Genomic DNA, 16,532 nt, shown 5'->3' with positions numbered 1-16,532 from the left:
GTAATCATATATCAAATTTTATAATGAAATAAAGTTTCTAACTTTTGTAGTATGCATTCAATTAAATTTGTTTTGATAAGGTTTTGGAAGTTTATGAAAAAATGTTCTCTTAATAAAATGGAAAGCAATGAAAGCAAAACAACAAAAAACAAAACAAAACAAAAAACTAACAGTAAAACCAGCCAGCAGGGCATAGTGGTTAGAGTCAGAGAGACTTGGTTTTGATGCCTGGCTCTGTCATTTAAAGAAATGTAGTACTATTAAATTTTTCAGGTCTCAATTTTCTTATCTACAAAGTGGTTATAAAAATAAGAGCTACCTTACTTTAGTGCAAGGATTAAATAAACTAAAACAGATTAGACATTTAGCAGAAACTTAGCATCAACTGTATCCTCATCATTATTATTGGTCAACATCCAAATACATCATCATCATTATCTATTTATAATTAAAACTGCTGTATTGTAATGCAAGTTATATAAAAATTTAATGACCAAAAACAGATTTGTGAATAAAAAACTATAAAAAGCAGAGATCAGTTTGAAATATATATCTATTAAGATGAGAATCGGGCAATATGATTAGAAAAAACACGTAAGCCACATGGTTTTCCATGAAGAAGACAAAAAAATGGCCGCTCCAAAAATATGCTCGGTTAATGAAAAAACCATTTACTGACTAAAGATAATCCATAACATTTAAAAGATGTTTTAATTAAGAACAATAAATGTATATACATAGTTTTTAATGATAATTTTCATTTTTCATTGGAATATGAGCCTATAAGATTGGTATTCACAAATTATGGGGTTTAAATAACATACTGAATAAATTAAAAATTATAAAATAAAAATTGTAAAAAATGTAAATAGCAATTTAAAGCATTATTTTCCTGGATGGTGTTATTCTAATATACCTTCATATATGTCTCTTAATCTTAGATTTCAGACTGAACTGAATTATGATGTCCTGGAAGTTCATGATGGACCAAACCTTCTATCACCCTTGCTTGGTTCTTACAATGGCACACAAGTGCCCCAGTTTTTATTTAGTAGCAGTAATTTTATATACCTTCTATTTACAACAGACAACAGTCGGTCTAATAATGGTTTCAAGATTCATTATGAAAGTAAGTAATGCCAAAATGTTTTTTTATTTCCCCATTCAGTTTTCCCTACATTTGATATCACCAACATATTATTAAATAAGTAGTTTTATTTTTAAAAAGCTGTCAAAGCTATCCTTGATCTATGAGAATGCTAATGGTTGATGTGGTATGTGCTCTACTAAATTTTGGATTAGATTTTTTAACAATATCTACCTGGTATCATCAGGAAAGAAAATCTTAAAGTAATGACAACTCTTTAAAAGATGTTTGTCTATGATTCTAAAGGAAAACAACAGGTCATAAATATCAGTTTATTATATATATAAACAATATCATATTATTTTATCATTTACTTCATAAATTCAATCATTTTTAGTATTCTCCTTATACCATCTGATCAGCATAACTGAAACCTATATGAAAACAAACTGCAATTCATAGGAATCAGTTTATTATAATCTCATTTAAAAGATTATAATTTTCTTTAAAGTTTAAAATATTTCAGATTTTTAAAAGAATCAAATTCTTATTTGTTGCATTATATTTACATGAATAAGTCTATTTTTTAAAACAAATTGTATATTTATATGTGTGGATGTATGGATATGTATATACATATAGAAACTCATATGCACACATTTCCATCTAAAAATGCCTTTTCATATACCTTTATTTGAAAACAGTTTTGGTGTGTATATCTAAAAAAGCACACTTCAGAGAGTTCTGTTAGATATTTATCTTTATATTAAGTGCAGATACACAGATATTATATATACTTCTTTATATATTCTAGCCTACTATGTGCTGTCCTGTCCCTTCCCACAAAGATAATATTTCTGCATTTGAAATTTACAGCTTTATATTATCTATCGGGTCTCTTCAGTTGATATGTTTAATAGACTCATGGATTTTTGAAAAAATAATCAATATATATCCATTTGCTTTATTTTTAATCATATTATCCATGATTTTATTTAATTATATTCACTTTTCTTATTTAGAGGAAGTGTATTTCCTAAACATGACTGTAAAATGCAACATGCAAATTTACACATATTTGGAAAATAAAATGAGCAAAAGGGCCTTAATGATGCCTGTATTTTAATATATATTTATTAATCCTGAGCCACAGTGAGGTGGTTTTTGAAGTGTATTTCAAAATCCATTCTTACTAGCAACAAATTAATATCAGTACCCTATAAACTGGAGAACAACATTTATTTTAGTCTACTGCTGTGTCCTATGCCTATAAATCACATTCAAGCCCCCTATACTCAAGATATATGATCTTTATCATTTTCCTAACACTGGGCTGTTGTTTTAGCATTAAATGAAAACATGCAAGCAAAATGTCAGCATAATGGTGACATACAGTAAGCACTCAATAAATGATAGTGCTTATGTTTTTCTACCAAAAAAATCACTCACTCACAAAACAAAACAACTAAGCAGACGGGGAAAAAAGACCAGGAATGCAGTTCAAATGAGTATCTTTAGTCAGCAAGTTGGTCACTGATTGACCCTTGGTGGCTTAATTCAAGTTATCCATGGCCAGAGCCTTAAATGGCAGAGAAAAGGCTGAGAATTAGGAGCAGCAAGATTCAACAAGGATGTTTTTGATATTGCCTAGGAAGCATTAACTTTCTATTTAAATTCGTTTACTAGAGATCACTCTCTCTCCTTTCTATTCTATTAGTCTTATGTGGTTTTATTTTTCATTTTGGTGAGTGAATCACCAACATCACAATCCTTTCTCATTGGTAAAACAAACAAAAAATCTTTTTTGCTGTTGTCACTCTTTTAGTCAGTTACCCTAGCTAAAGTTAAACTATCTTTTCAAATGAATCATTCCTGCATTTAAAAATCAGTAGAATTCTAATTATAAATTAAAAAATGCATTTGGTATTTGGGGAATTTCTATTTTTTTTTAAATTAAATCCTTTAAAAGACAAATGAACTCAATTTCCCCATTGGACCAAAATTCTATGGGAAGGGTTTCTTGCAAGGCCACCACTGTTTGCACTCCAATTTTCTATTTATTCCCTTTCTCTGAGTCACTTTTTACCACACTCTATCTTTTTCCAAAATAGGGAGATTGAAAAGATTGTATCAATAAGATATCATTATTGTTTTCAAGAGACATTAAAAATAATGTCTGGTCAATCAAGATGGCAACATACGGTGCTCCAGTGTGTTGGTTCCCCCACAGAATCTTAGAACAACTGGAAAAAACTGTCAAAGCTATCTTTTTCAGAAATCCATGAAATAGTTAAAAGAATTTAATAACTAAGTAAGTGCCAAATCAAGAAAACACAGTTTTGAAAATGGTGGGTAAAGTCCTGGCTCACTTGCTAACCCCTCCCATTCCATTTCTGGTGTGTGGAGCCAGCCTGTGCTCCTTTTGTGGGTTCCTGGCCCTTTTTTTGAAGGAGCAGAGTAACTCTTATGTACATATTGAGGTGCCTGTACGCCAGTGCAAGTATATTGGGTGGCAGTATGAAAGACTGAACCAGGAAATTCCTTTTAGGCCTGCTGTCCCAGAACTTGCTCTGCAGGCAGAAGCAGCTTGTGGACAGCTAAAGCAATATAAGAAACAATTAAATGTGATTATACCAAATACCATTGATTGTGCACTTTGGATGACTTGTATGCTTTATCAATATGTTTCCATAAAATTTGATTTGTTAAAAAAAAAAAGAAATAAAAAACAGGCTGAGACAAAGGATTATCTGCTTTGAGGCACGAAATAGAGGACAGGGTGGGGAGGTGGCAGGTGATGTCTATTCATAAGGAGTCGAGGGTGTATTCCAATTCCTGTAAATGGGGATATTCCTAAGGCCATGAGCAAACACAAGCCCAGGACAAGACAAAGACTCGGAAAAGGAGAGGACATGAGGATATTCACTTTGGCCTGATCTCCCTCATGAGAGGGCTGAACTCTGAAGGAGAGCACCAGCCAATTCAGAGCCAATGTACAGAAAGACTGAAAAAGGTGTTTTTTTGCTTTTTTGTTTGTTTCCATCACCTCCTGGTACTCATGGAAATTCATATCATATCACTAGCTGGATCTAAACTTAAGTACTGGACAGCTCAGGTATTAATCTCAGAGTTAAAACTTTAATAAAATGGACAGTGTATAGCAATAGATTACAAGACAAATAAGGAAACAGGAACTGCTGGCCCATTGAAATGAATAAAATAAAAATCTTGAAACCATAAAAAAGAGGGCTATACTGGACATAATGGACAAAGGCTTAAAAAAATTCCTCAATATGTTTAAGGAGATAAATCACAGAGAAAGAACTAAGAGATTTCAAGAAAATAATAAACGAGCAATATGAGAATAAAAATCACATGGTCCTCTCAATTGACACAGAAAAGGCATTTGACAAAATCCAGCACCACTTCCTGATTGAACACTAAGAAAATTAGGAATAGAAGAAAACTTCTTCAACATGGCAAAGAGTATATATGAAAAAACATGGCTAACATCATACTGAATGATGAAATACTGTAAGCTTTCCCTCTGAGATCAGGAGTAAGACAACAATATCCAATGCCACCACTTTTATCTAACCTTATAGTGAAGTTTTTAGCAAAATCAGGCAAGAAAAAGAAATTAAAGACAAACGAATTAGAAAGGAAGAAGTAAAATTCTCCCTTTTTGCAGATGACAATATCCAATGTATAAAAAATAGTGAAAAACCCATAGCAAAGTTGCTAGAGCTTTAATAAAGTCAGCAAGGTGGCTGAGCACAAAATCAAAATGCAAAAATTAGTAGTGGCTCTTTATATTAGTAGTGATCAATCTGAAGAGGAACTCAATAACAAAATTCCATTTTCAATATAGTTAAGATGTCAGTTCTGCCCAAAGTGATTTCTAGATTCAATGCAAATTCTAAAAGCCTTCTTTACAGAAATGAAAAAGCCAGTCATGAGCTTTGTATGGAAATGTTAGGGGCCCTGAAGATCCAAAACCATATTGAAAGAGAAAAAATGAAGTTGGAGGAATCACACTTCCCAATTTTAAAATTTATTATAACCCTACACTATAAAGACAACATGGTACCAGCACAAGGACATATAAACCAATGGAATTAAATTGAGGATTCATAAATAATCTCTCACATGTATGGCCAACTGATTTTTAACAAGGGTGCCGAGTGTTCTCATTGGAAAAGAATGGTGCTGGGAAAACTGAATATCATTATGTAAAAGAATGAAAGTGGATCCCTGTGTCATATCATATACAAAAATTAACTCAGAGAATGGATCAAAGACCTAAATATAAGAACTGGAACTATAAACCTCCAAGAAGGACACATAGGGAAGCATCGTTAGGATCTTGTGTTAGGCAATGGTTTCTTAGACATTATACCAAAGATGAGCAACAAATAATAAAATAGGAAAATGAGATTTCATCAAAATAAAACACTTTTGTGTAGCAAAGAACTCCATTATGAAAGTAAAAAGACAAACTATGTAATTGGAGAAAATATTTGGAAACCACTTTTCCAATAATAGTTTAATATCCAGAATACACAAACAAATCCTACAAGTAAAAAACAAAAGACAACACAATTCTAAAAATGTGAAAAAAATTTGAATAGACTTTTTTTTTTCAAAGAAGATATACAACTGGGCAAATCCATAGAGTCAGAAATTAGAATAAAGATTACCAGGGACTAGGGTGGGTGTAAGGAATGCAATTAATTCTTAATTTGTGCTGAGTTTCTGTTTGAGGTGATGGAAATGTTTGGTAATGGATGGTGGTGATGGTAGCACAACACTGCGAATGCAATTAACACCACTGAATAATATATTCAAATGTGAGTAAAAGGGGAAATTTTAGGTTGTATATATGTCTCTAGAATAAATTTTAAAAAATTAATAGTAAAAACAACATAAAGTAGAATTTAGGAACATAATTCATTTTTTGTTTCATTACAGCTTTTTTCCTCTTTAAGACAAACTATTTCTGTTTATGTTGTATTGTTTGAAATATAAATATAATTAAATCTTCTTGGCTATTGAAATATTACATACAACTTTAAAATTACAAATGTATTCCAAACCAACCTATAGAAAAAAATCTGTCTCCAAAGACTTTTTTTTCACATGTATACATGGATATAGTTCTTTAAATTATATCATCAAAAAGAAGATATAATTTAAATAACAATTGTTATAGTTAAGCACAATATATTGTATATGGCAAGTGGATTAAAAAAACTTAAAATGTCCAGATACTTTTATTATATAAATTAAATAAAGCAAAATGCCTATTTTGAGATACCATTCTTTAAAACAAGATCTATAAAATAATAAGAAAATTGGAAAAAACTTCATGCCATTTTATACAATGCCAACATGGACTTCTGAAAATTGCGTACATTGTCAAAATTTAAGAATCTTCCAAAATTACTTAATTATAAATTACATTGTAACTTTTAATAACAAGTGTTTGATGATATATCACACATATATGTTCTTTATATCTTTCTCATTTCCTCAATTTTACATTTCTATTGCCTCAAGTCATGCCTTGAGTTATTTGCTTGTCAATCAATAATGAAATAGGTCTTTAGAATTTATTCTAAAGTCAGGTGTTGTGACTGCTAGATCTACTCAGCACAGTGAGAAAAAGAAAAGGAATATATCATTTTACTTAACCAGCTGCGGAGACAGAAAGATAAATGAAATAAGTAAACCTATACTATTTACTGATCTTCACTCTCAGTAATCTAAAAAACATACAAATTACTTTGTGTAATTAAATTTGCTTGATTTTGCATTTACCAGAATTTGCATAGCATATGTCCACTTCAAATTCCCATTTTCCTGATCACATAAAATTTCACTATATGATAGTAATTTTGGATAAAGAAAAGTTATATGAACAGATGAAGATCAAAACTTGAAGGAGGAGTATCTGGGTTTGACTATGAAAAATTAAAAAGATTGCACAGATAAATATACTTTAAATGTACAATTTGCCTCTTTCAAATTAAACTTACATTTGTTAGTATTTTGTTGAGCTTCTTTTTAAAATTGGATAGCTACTATAAATATTTTTCCCAAGCGAATATGTCATATGTAATTATACAACTTTGAAAATGCTAATCACTATATTTTTGGACATAGAGCAGGGGTTATTCATTGTTTAAATTTCCCATTTAGGAGCAGGAGAGATGTTACTATTTCACAACTGGGAGCAATTTTGCACTCCCAGGGGATATCATTTGGCAATATCTGGATACATTTTTTATTTTCACAACTGAAAATCTGCTAACTGAAGTGGGTAGAGGTTAGGATGCAACTAAACATCCTTCAATGCAGAAAAAAGAATTTCCCAAAATGCCGATACTGCTAAGGCTGAGAAACCATGCCTTAAAGAAAAATCATTGTCATGGTATTGTCTCAATTAGGGAGTATAAGTCTTGTGGAATATTAGCACTAGTAGAAACCAAAGTACAGTACACTGTAGGCTACTAAAACCCAGAAAAGTTGGGATGTTTTATTTGAGAAAGCACTTGAGTTCATGTTTTCATATATTGTGAACTGCCTCTGCTCTTCTTTCTTTTTGTGTATATTTCTTACTGAAATGATAAACTCCAAATTTAAAAGTTGATTAATATTTTAGAAACAAATTATAAGTATTAAGCATAATATTGGTGATAGACAAGGGCTACAGAGTCAGAGTTCTGTAAAGAATAAAATGAATTATAAGCTAATTTTATATGATTTTTAAAAATGATTGAAGGAGGACATGTTTTCAAAATATTTAGAACCATGCCTGGAATATCAGCTCAAGAAATTTTCATTATTGTTATAGTTATTATTGTTTATATTTATGTATAGATGACACATTAGTTTTTTTAAAAGCATTAAAAATGGAAGCTAACAATACAAAGTTTGATGAATAAATATACATTCTTATCAAGTTCTTCTATAATTCAATGGCTCAATTTTTCTCTTACTGTAGAAAATGTACAAAAAAAAGTTAAATACGTTTCTGATGTTTTAACAGAAGGTGTGAGCACATGAATTTATTTTCAAAAAGAAGTCATAATTTGCTTGAAGAAATAAGAATAATTTTCAGCATATCTGATTTCCATTAAGCTTACTCTTTGTCATATTTCCTTTGTTTTCCAGGTGTTACATTGAACACATATTCTTGTTTGGACCCTGGCATTCCAGTGCATGGCCGCCGCTATGGTCATGATTTCTCCATCGGCTCTACTGTTTCATTTAGTTGTGATCCAGGATACAGGCTGAACCATGAAGAACCCCTTCTATGTGAAAAAAACCACTGGTGGAGTCATCCACTGCCAACCTGTGATGGTAAAAAGTCATTTAATATAAACCATAAAGAAATCAGTGTGTCACTAGAAAATGCTGGGGTTCAGCATACCTATAAATGACAATTTTTGTTATCAAACCAATAATAAAGAAAAGAAAGAATATTGGCAATGAATATTAGCAATACTGGTATATTGGTAATATATATATATACTATACAATATTGCCCTGTATCAAAGGTTGCTAAATTTATTTTTATGTCCAAGGAAGCAAAATATATCCTTGCAAGATGTATTTTTTTAAAAAATGCTTTGATATAGCCATTTTATATCAAATTGTCTGCTTGGACCCTCTGATCAAATAGCATCAAAATGCTAAATGGTGTCAGATGAATACACCGAAGGAATAGGGCATGTATTTCCTGCTCTGGAAAACAAATCTACTATTACAAATGTCAATCGAACAAATCCAAAAACTTCTACCTTGCTGCTCAATATGACAATTTACCAAGACTGCCCCATGGTGGCATGTTACTGATTTTAATAACTGCATTTTATCAGTGTCCTTGCTGCTTCTTTGTTTCTATAGAAAATAAGTAAGAAATGTTTTATTTTTGGGGAAACATATATGGAAATATAGTGGAAGAAAATGCTTCCCCTAAGATTAAAAAACGTAAACTTATATATTATTTAGTTCTGGGCTTTAATTTCTGCTTATAGCAACTGCTATACCGATTCTTTTTCAAGATAGAGGATCACATTTGTCAAGTTTTATGATTAAATTTTCAGGTTCTGTCAGTACCATCATTTTTTTGTTACAGTTAGTTAGGCCAATTTTTTAATAGTGAGGTTTAAAAGAATTATCAGCATATCTTCCTCGAATTTAGCACAATACTGTTTTTTTTTTAGTTAGCACTCTTTCAGTTGACAGAAATCAAACTCTAACTGATTTTAAAAACTTAAGCAGAATTTGGTGCTCAACTGTTCAAATCTAGAAAAGGCAGGGGTGGTGTGCTTTTCATAGCTAATTATGAACATTAATTCAAAACTTTTAATTGATCTCTCCATCTTCCATCTGTTCTTTTCTCTGTGTTGACATAATTATCTCCAAATGCAGTCAGATTTTTTCCCTATATAGAATTGGCAATAAAGATTATACTCTCAGGGAGACAGAGGTTAATGGCTTATATCTTCAGAATGAGATATGTATGAGAGCTTTTCCTTGTGTTCTAATTAGAAAAATCCCAGGTTAGGTGTCTGGTTGGCGTACACCTGTACCAGTTACTGTTACAAAGGAGAAGAGGCTCATCAACATTGGCCTTATATGTCCATGGTTAAGATAAAGGCTAGACATAAAAAATTGCTATCTTTTCCAGGCCCTGATAAGGCCACATGATTAGCATGAGTAAGGAACAATTACTGAAGAAAGAAAGGTATGGACCCAATGTTAACATAAAATATGGTATGATAAAAATGATGCCTAAGTATCAACTGTTTAATTTTTATTAATAAGAATAAAGAGGATATCCAGATATTCTGGAAACAGTGGATGCTCTCATCATCTTTCATCAGTACAATTGCAATTAATTATAAATTAAATCTCTGACTTTGTAATCCAAATGCCATCCTTCATGCAAAGGTTGCTTCATGTTATACCCCATGTCAAAAATACCTAATGAGTTTTTGCTACCTAGAGATGAAAGTCCAAGTTCCTAACCATGGAATTTATGATCCTTGACCATGTAGACTCCATCCTTTACAATTCTGTCTCTTTCCTAAATTTTTCTAAGGAATCATGTCTTTTGAAAATCAGGTCATGTCACTTTGAAGCTTCATCTTGACATGACCTCCTCTTCTCTATTACTATTTCACCTTCTGCAAAACTGGTCAAGGGCTGAATTATATACATTTTTATGAATTTCATGCTTTAATTTAATATAACTTTTATTTATTGTATACAGCAGCCACTTAATTTTGAATTGAAAGAAACTCAGCTATCCTCTCACCCAGAAACTGATTTGATTTGGGTCTTTCCTCCAAACTAAGTGTTTTTTTTTTTACTGACTTTGTAATAATATTACATTAAAAATATATATATATGAGGTCCCATTCAACCCCACCACCCCCACCCCACCTCTCCCCCCCCAGCAACACTCATTCCCATCATCATGACACATCCATTGCATTTGGTAAGTACATCTTTGGGCACATCTCATGTACATCTCATGGTCAATGGTCCACATCATGGCCCATACTCTAAGTGTTTTATAGCAGAGGCAAGTAATGTAAATTTCCTAAGGCAGAGAGGGGAAAAATCCACAAACAGAATTTCCTTCCCTGATCTTAGCAGATAAGCACGATTGGCCTAGATTACCTAAATATTTAGGGTATAGTATGCTTTACTGTGACACACATCAGCTATTATGATATCTTCATGGCCCACAATTAACTGGTTCACAAAGAAAACTAGACAATGAGGCTTTCTGGTAATAAAAATAATACTAGTAATAATAACAATAATAGCTAACATTTACCATATGCTGGCACTACTAGATATGCTTTATATATATTATCTCATTTTATCTTTGAAATAACTCTATGAGTTAATTGTTAATCTTGTCATCACTTACACATGAGAAAACCAAGTTAAAAGAAGATTAAGTAACTTGCCTTCTGTCAGCCACTAGTTAATGGCAGTGACAGGAATCAAATCAGGCAGTCTTGATCCAGCTTCAACTCATGCTTCTACTACTACCCTCCCTCTCACATATTCTCTACAATACTAAAATTCTGCAAAATGTAGCGCAATTATAGACTTAACCAATCTTTCCTCAGTGATGCCACATATTTATTTTAAAGATTTTGTATAAAAATAGATTTGTTTAGTTAATGAATACTCTGTATTACTTGTAATGTGTGATTGAAAAACAAGACACTACCATTTTCTGCTCTCAATAATATCCTATGAAAGGAGTACTTTGAATTCAATTTTGCTTACTCTGCACTTATTTTCTGAGTGGAAAATGATCCTTTCTATATTCCGCTTCTTTCACTATTACCTAAGGAAACTTGAATCTCAAGTCAGAAATAGTTCAGCTACCTACCTTAATTATCTAATAAATTTGATTAATATATCCAAATTTCTGTCTCAAATTTTATTTTTCTCCATTCATTCCTTTTTTATGTAAGAGAAGTTGTAGTTTTACAGAAAAATGTAGTATAAAAATATAGAATTCCCATATACCCTCTATTATTAATACCTTGTTTTAGTGTGGTACATTTGTTATGATTGATTAAAAAATATTATTAAACTTGTTTTTAATTATAGTCTGGGTAAGCATTAGGGTTCACTGTGTTGTACAATCCTATGGTCTATTTCTAAAATTTTTATTCTAATAACATATATACAATCTCAAATTTTCCCTTCTAACCATGTTCAGATATATCATTCAGTGCCATTAATTATATTCACTTCTCAATGCATCCTTTGCTTCCTTCTCTTGATCCCTTCGGTCTACTCTTCACAGAGCAGCCTGAGTAATCCTTTTATAACTTAAGCACATAGGGGCACTCCTCTGCTCAAAATCTTCTAGCACTTACCATTCCAGGCAGAATAAAATGCAAGGAGTTTTGCATGGTCCAACAATTCCCAAGTGATCTGGATCCCACACTTTATCTGCCATCACTCTTTCCTTCAATCATGCCACTCCACTTCCAGCTGCAGGAGTCTCTTGCTACTCTTCAAACATGAGAACTCTCTCCCAAAGCCCTTTCACCTTGACGCTCTTCTTTCTGCCTGAAACACTATTCTTCCATATAGTCAAGGCTAACTTCCTAATTTCATCCACTCTCTCGTAAACATCATCTGACTATCGTATATAAAATAGTAACCTCCATCATACAACTTACATATTTTTTCAGAGTTTCACCACTCTTTACATATTTGTTTGTTGGCTTCTTTTCTACCAGAATATGAGTTGTATGTGCCCGAATATTTCCTCTTAAATAGAAAGTACTCAATAAATCTTTGCTGTATCAATGAGGGGCTGAATTATACATTCCAATCTTTCAAGAATACTGAATATATTTTAATTTTGCATATTATTTTCTGTGTTTTGCTTTCTTTAACGTTGTTCCTTCCCCCCTGGAAGGTCCTAGCTCTTCCTTCAACTATGTTTACCAAAATCTAGCCTATCTTTAAAGGCCATTGACTTAATTGTCTTTCCTGGACAAAGTAACTAGGTTAATCTCTAGACACAGTAGTTCTCTATTTAAATATTTCTTATGACATTTTTGCTACCTTATAATCTCCTATTATTCACTGAATAAATATTAATTTTACTGTGTAGGCACTATAAATAGAATTTTAAGCAATAACAAACTTCTGTTCTTCTTGAACTAGTAGAGTAGATAATAGTTATACTCATTTTCTTATTTTCCTTATTATATTCTCGAGATCAAGAACAAAGTGTTTTATTCCTGTTCCTCAGCATATAACTTTAAAATATATTCTCTGACACAAATATGATTAGGTTAGAAAACAAAACAAACAAACAGAAAAAAACTGTTACTGGCCACTTTGATTAAATCTCACTCTTGATTATCTCTCCAGTGTTTTTATTAGGAGTAAAACTTGAATGAATCTAGGAAACACCAGACAAGAAAAGCCATGAGCACGTTCTGCTTTGACCAATATATCAAATGTCAAGGACAACATATGGGCTAAAATTCACAGCCAAGTGATGTTTTTTTTCTGTACTGAGGGCAGGAGGTTGCCATGGGTACTAAGGTAAAGTTGAGGCCACCGTCCTGGTATGAAGCAACCCTTCAGAAACTATCTTTGTTGATTAAAATAGCCCCCCCCCCCTTTGGTGATAGATAGGTACCATATGTCCTGAATTGCCTAGGGCAATCCCTGCTTTCACTTTTTGTCCTGGCACTCCCTTTTGTCTCTCAAATTGTCTCAGTTTATTTGATAAAAATTATTAAAAATTTTGACTGCATAAGCTAAAGTGGAAAAGGAAAACATGGATTGAGGGCCACGATCCAAGATTTCATGCTAAGCAAGTATGTACAGAACAAAAGTATAAACAGTTTCAGATAAGGATATGGAGTTCTAAGTGGGGAGACCTGGAAATAGGAAAAGAATAGAGTTCTTTAAACAGTTTAAAAAGAAACAAGCAAAACATAATGGGATTTGTAATAGGTGGATATTCCGTGCTATATGGCAACACTGAAAATATTTTGATAGATCCCAGGCTAGACATTGTCTGTTTTGATATAGATACATTAGCAAATGATCAGGTTTGTGTCACTACCGTGAGCATTGTGAAGTTTTACAGATCTGGGCAATTACAATAAGGCTTATCTTTAGAGAATTCACTATCCAAAACTCTCACCCACCGTGGGACAAGTTGATGATCATATGTGGCGAAAATCAGGACGCAAAATAGCTATGTGAATGACTAATTGCCTTCAACTCATGTTTTGAGCTATCATTGTGACTTTGTTGTTGTGCCACTGATCTTTATCCTTAGGTGCTTTTCTTTACCAGCTGTTTGCCCTCATATAAAGCAACTGGGCTTTTCATATACATTTTATCACTCCCTGAGTTTTTAGGGATTCACATGAGGTATCATTTGTCTATTTCCCATTCACAGGAACACACAAACCTATTATGCCAGGTACCTAAGTGTTTGTATCCCAAAGACATATGGCATTAATTAGTAAGGTTGTTAGATTATATTAGAATTCCTTCAGAAGAGGTAATATAGGATAAGACAGGAAATCCATGATATCAGATTTACACATCCTTGTTCTGATGAAGTTTACTATATGAATGGCTCATGCATTCTCCTGAACTGATTTAATTGTCACATTCCCTTTTTAAATTGTTTGTTCTTTAAGAACTTTTCTTAATAGTCTTTGTACCACTATATCATTTACAATACATTTGAGTTCCATTTTCTAACTGAAAGTTAAAAAAACTCATAAAAAACTGAAATTTTTTTTATTCATCTTAACATTTTAACCTCTAAAGATTGATTCTGACAGGCTCTTTGGTTACTGTAGAAGTTTGATATAATTGTTGAATTCCAAAAAGAAATACTGGAGTTTGCTTGTAATCTGATCTGTACCTGGGCATGACTGAGTTATGATTAGGGCGTTCAAAGGCATGACGAAGAACAGAGTTGAGGGTTTTCTGATGTTGAAGTTTTGATGTTGGAGTTTGATGCTGAAGACTTAAGCTAGAGCACCGGGAAGTCAGCTCACAGAGGATAGAAAAGGCAGCACAAGGAAGAAAGGAACCTTGAACCCAGAGAAAAGTAAGCCCCAGGAACATAGGAACCAGGAAGCCTGAATCGTCACAGACATCGGCAGCCACCTTGCTCCAATTAGATTTTGGTGAGGGAAGTAACTTATGCTTTATAGCCTGGTATCTGTAAGCTCCTACCCCAAATAAGTATCCTTTATAAAAACCAACCAATTTCTGGTATTACATCAGCACCCCTTTGGCTGACTAATACAGTTACACTCTTTTATTATTCTAATAAGAAGGAATAAATTTATTACATAATTATCCAATATTTAAGTCCTCTGTGTTAGGTTTTTAGGGAAGCAATATCATCAGATTGTGAGAATAATCAGTAATGAATTAGTCTTATGTAGTTAGTCTGACTTAAACAATTTTCCTATTTAACATTAACATGTAATTACTAACCATTATATCAATGTACTTGTTAGTCTCTCAAGATTTTTCAAAAGCTAAATACAATTCAAAATAGTCACATTGTAAATGATCTCATTTAGAAAGAGGAAGAATTTCATTAGGTTGATGGTATAAGGAGACTGATGATGATGATGGAAAAGTGTTTCAATCACACACAAAACCATTGACAAATAAGAACCTGGAAGAGACAGATCAATTAAAAATAAGAAAATTGTCAAGGATATTGACATGTTAGGTGTTAGGTGCTTAAAAGGAGAGTGATTTAAAGGTGAAAGAATTAGGTGAAGTCCTTAAATAATTTTTGTACAAATTGATCTGTTTTGGAGACCTACAAAGTCAAACATAATTGAAGGACATCATAGATTGTTATTATATATTTTCTGTTTGAATTTGAAAAAAAACAATGTTTCAGTCGAGTGTGTTTAAGAATATAATCTCTGGATATAGTCAGCTTAAGTCCTCTCTGTCCTTGCTTTTTCATTTATAAACTGCTAATAATTGCAGACCTTTTCTCATGAGGTTATTATGAGGGTTATTGAGTCAATATATGTAAAGTCTGCAGAATAGTATTATATTATAAAGTCATATTATAAAGTCAATATATGTGTACCATTTTAAAGTAAATTCCCTTCAAAACCTGTGTCCAGTACTATTTATTCTCAAATAATAGGAACTCCATTGTGCCATAATAATGCATTCTATAATTTAATCATGATTATAATGAAAGTAACAATATGAATCCGCGTTAATTGTATATTAGCTGTTGGTTAATAATCCATTTCACCTAAATATTTTAATTTATTTTTATGTTACTTGGCTTTATTCATTTACCTGAAGAATGTCCCTTTAGTGTCCCACATTTTACACAGTTATGATAGGTACAGCTTACAGTCAAAAAATTCCCAAGAAAATCTCTAAGAATGGAAAAGCAAGGTATTTGACAAAACACTATTATTCCAAAAAATAATTAATGTACAGAAGAGATTTCCTTCTACTTACCACATACATATAAACCACACAGATGCACATATCTGATAGACTTTCTAAAAGTTATATATCTCTCTTTTTTTTAAATTATTTTTTGTTTTCTTTCCTAATTTACCTCTTTTAATTTTGATCTTTCTGTTCACTGAGAAGATTTATTCTAGCTGTTTGAGACATAGTCTTTTCAAATGGAGATTGGAGGCTTTTTAATCCAGTAAAGCATATTAACTCATCACATCTCACTCAACAAATTCATACTGTGTTGTATTTTTTCTTTTGTTTTGTATGAGAAATAAATGGACATAAGTAAAGATAATCTAAGTATTGCAATGAGAGTAAAAACAAGTTAACTTAACCCCACCATTAGCAGCAAAATACAGTGGAAGTGGTGTAAATATCTTTTATACTA

General features: G+C 32.0%; 1 protein-coding gene across 2 annotated transcripts in view; it reads left to right on the top strand.

The window, feature by feature from the left end:
• CSMD3 (CUB and Sushi multiple domains 3) overlaps nt 1–16,532 on the top strand; it is a 1,328,729-nt gene that overhangs the window by 808,989 nt on the left and 503,208 nt on the right. For both annotated transcript variants that reach the window (XM_058275930.2, XM_058275932.2), the window contains 2 exons: nt 942–1,129; nt 8,264–8,452. In XM_058275930.2, coding sequence (XP_058131913.1) covers nt 942–1,129; nt 8,264–8,452 — 377 coding nt within the window. The remainder of the gene's footprint in view (nt 1–941; nt 1,130–8,263; nt 8,453–16,532) is intronic.

Source organism: Dasypus novemcinctus, chromosome 14 (assembly GCF_030445035.2).
Source record: "Dasypus novemcinctus isolate mDasNov1 chromosome 14, mDasNov1.1.hap2, whole genome shotgun sequence".
NCBI classification, from domain to species: domain Eukaryota; kingdom Metazoa; phylum Chordata; class Mammalia; order Cingulata; family Dasypodidae; genus Dasypus; species Dasypus novemcinctus.
The sequence above is the reverse complement of the archived record's forward strand: the minus strand, read 5'-3'. Positions and strand labels throughout refer to the sequence as shown.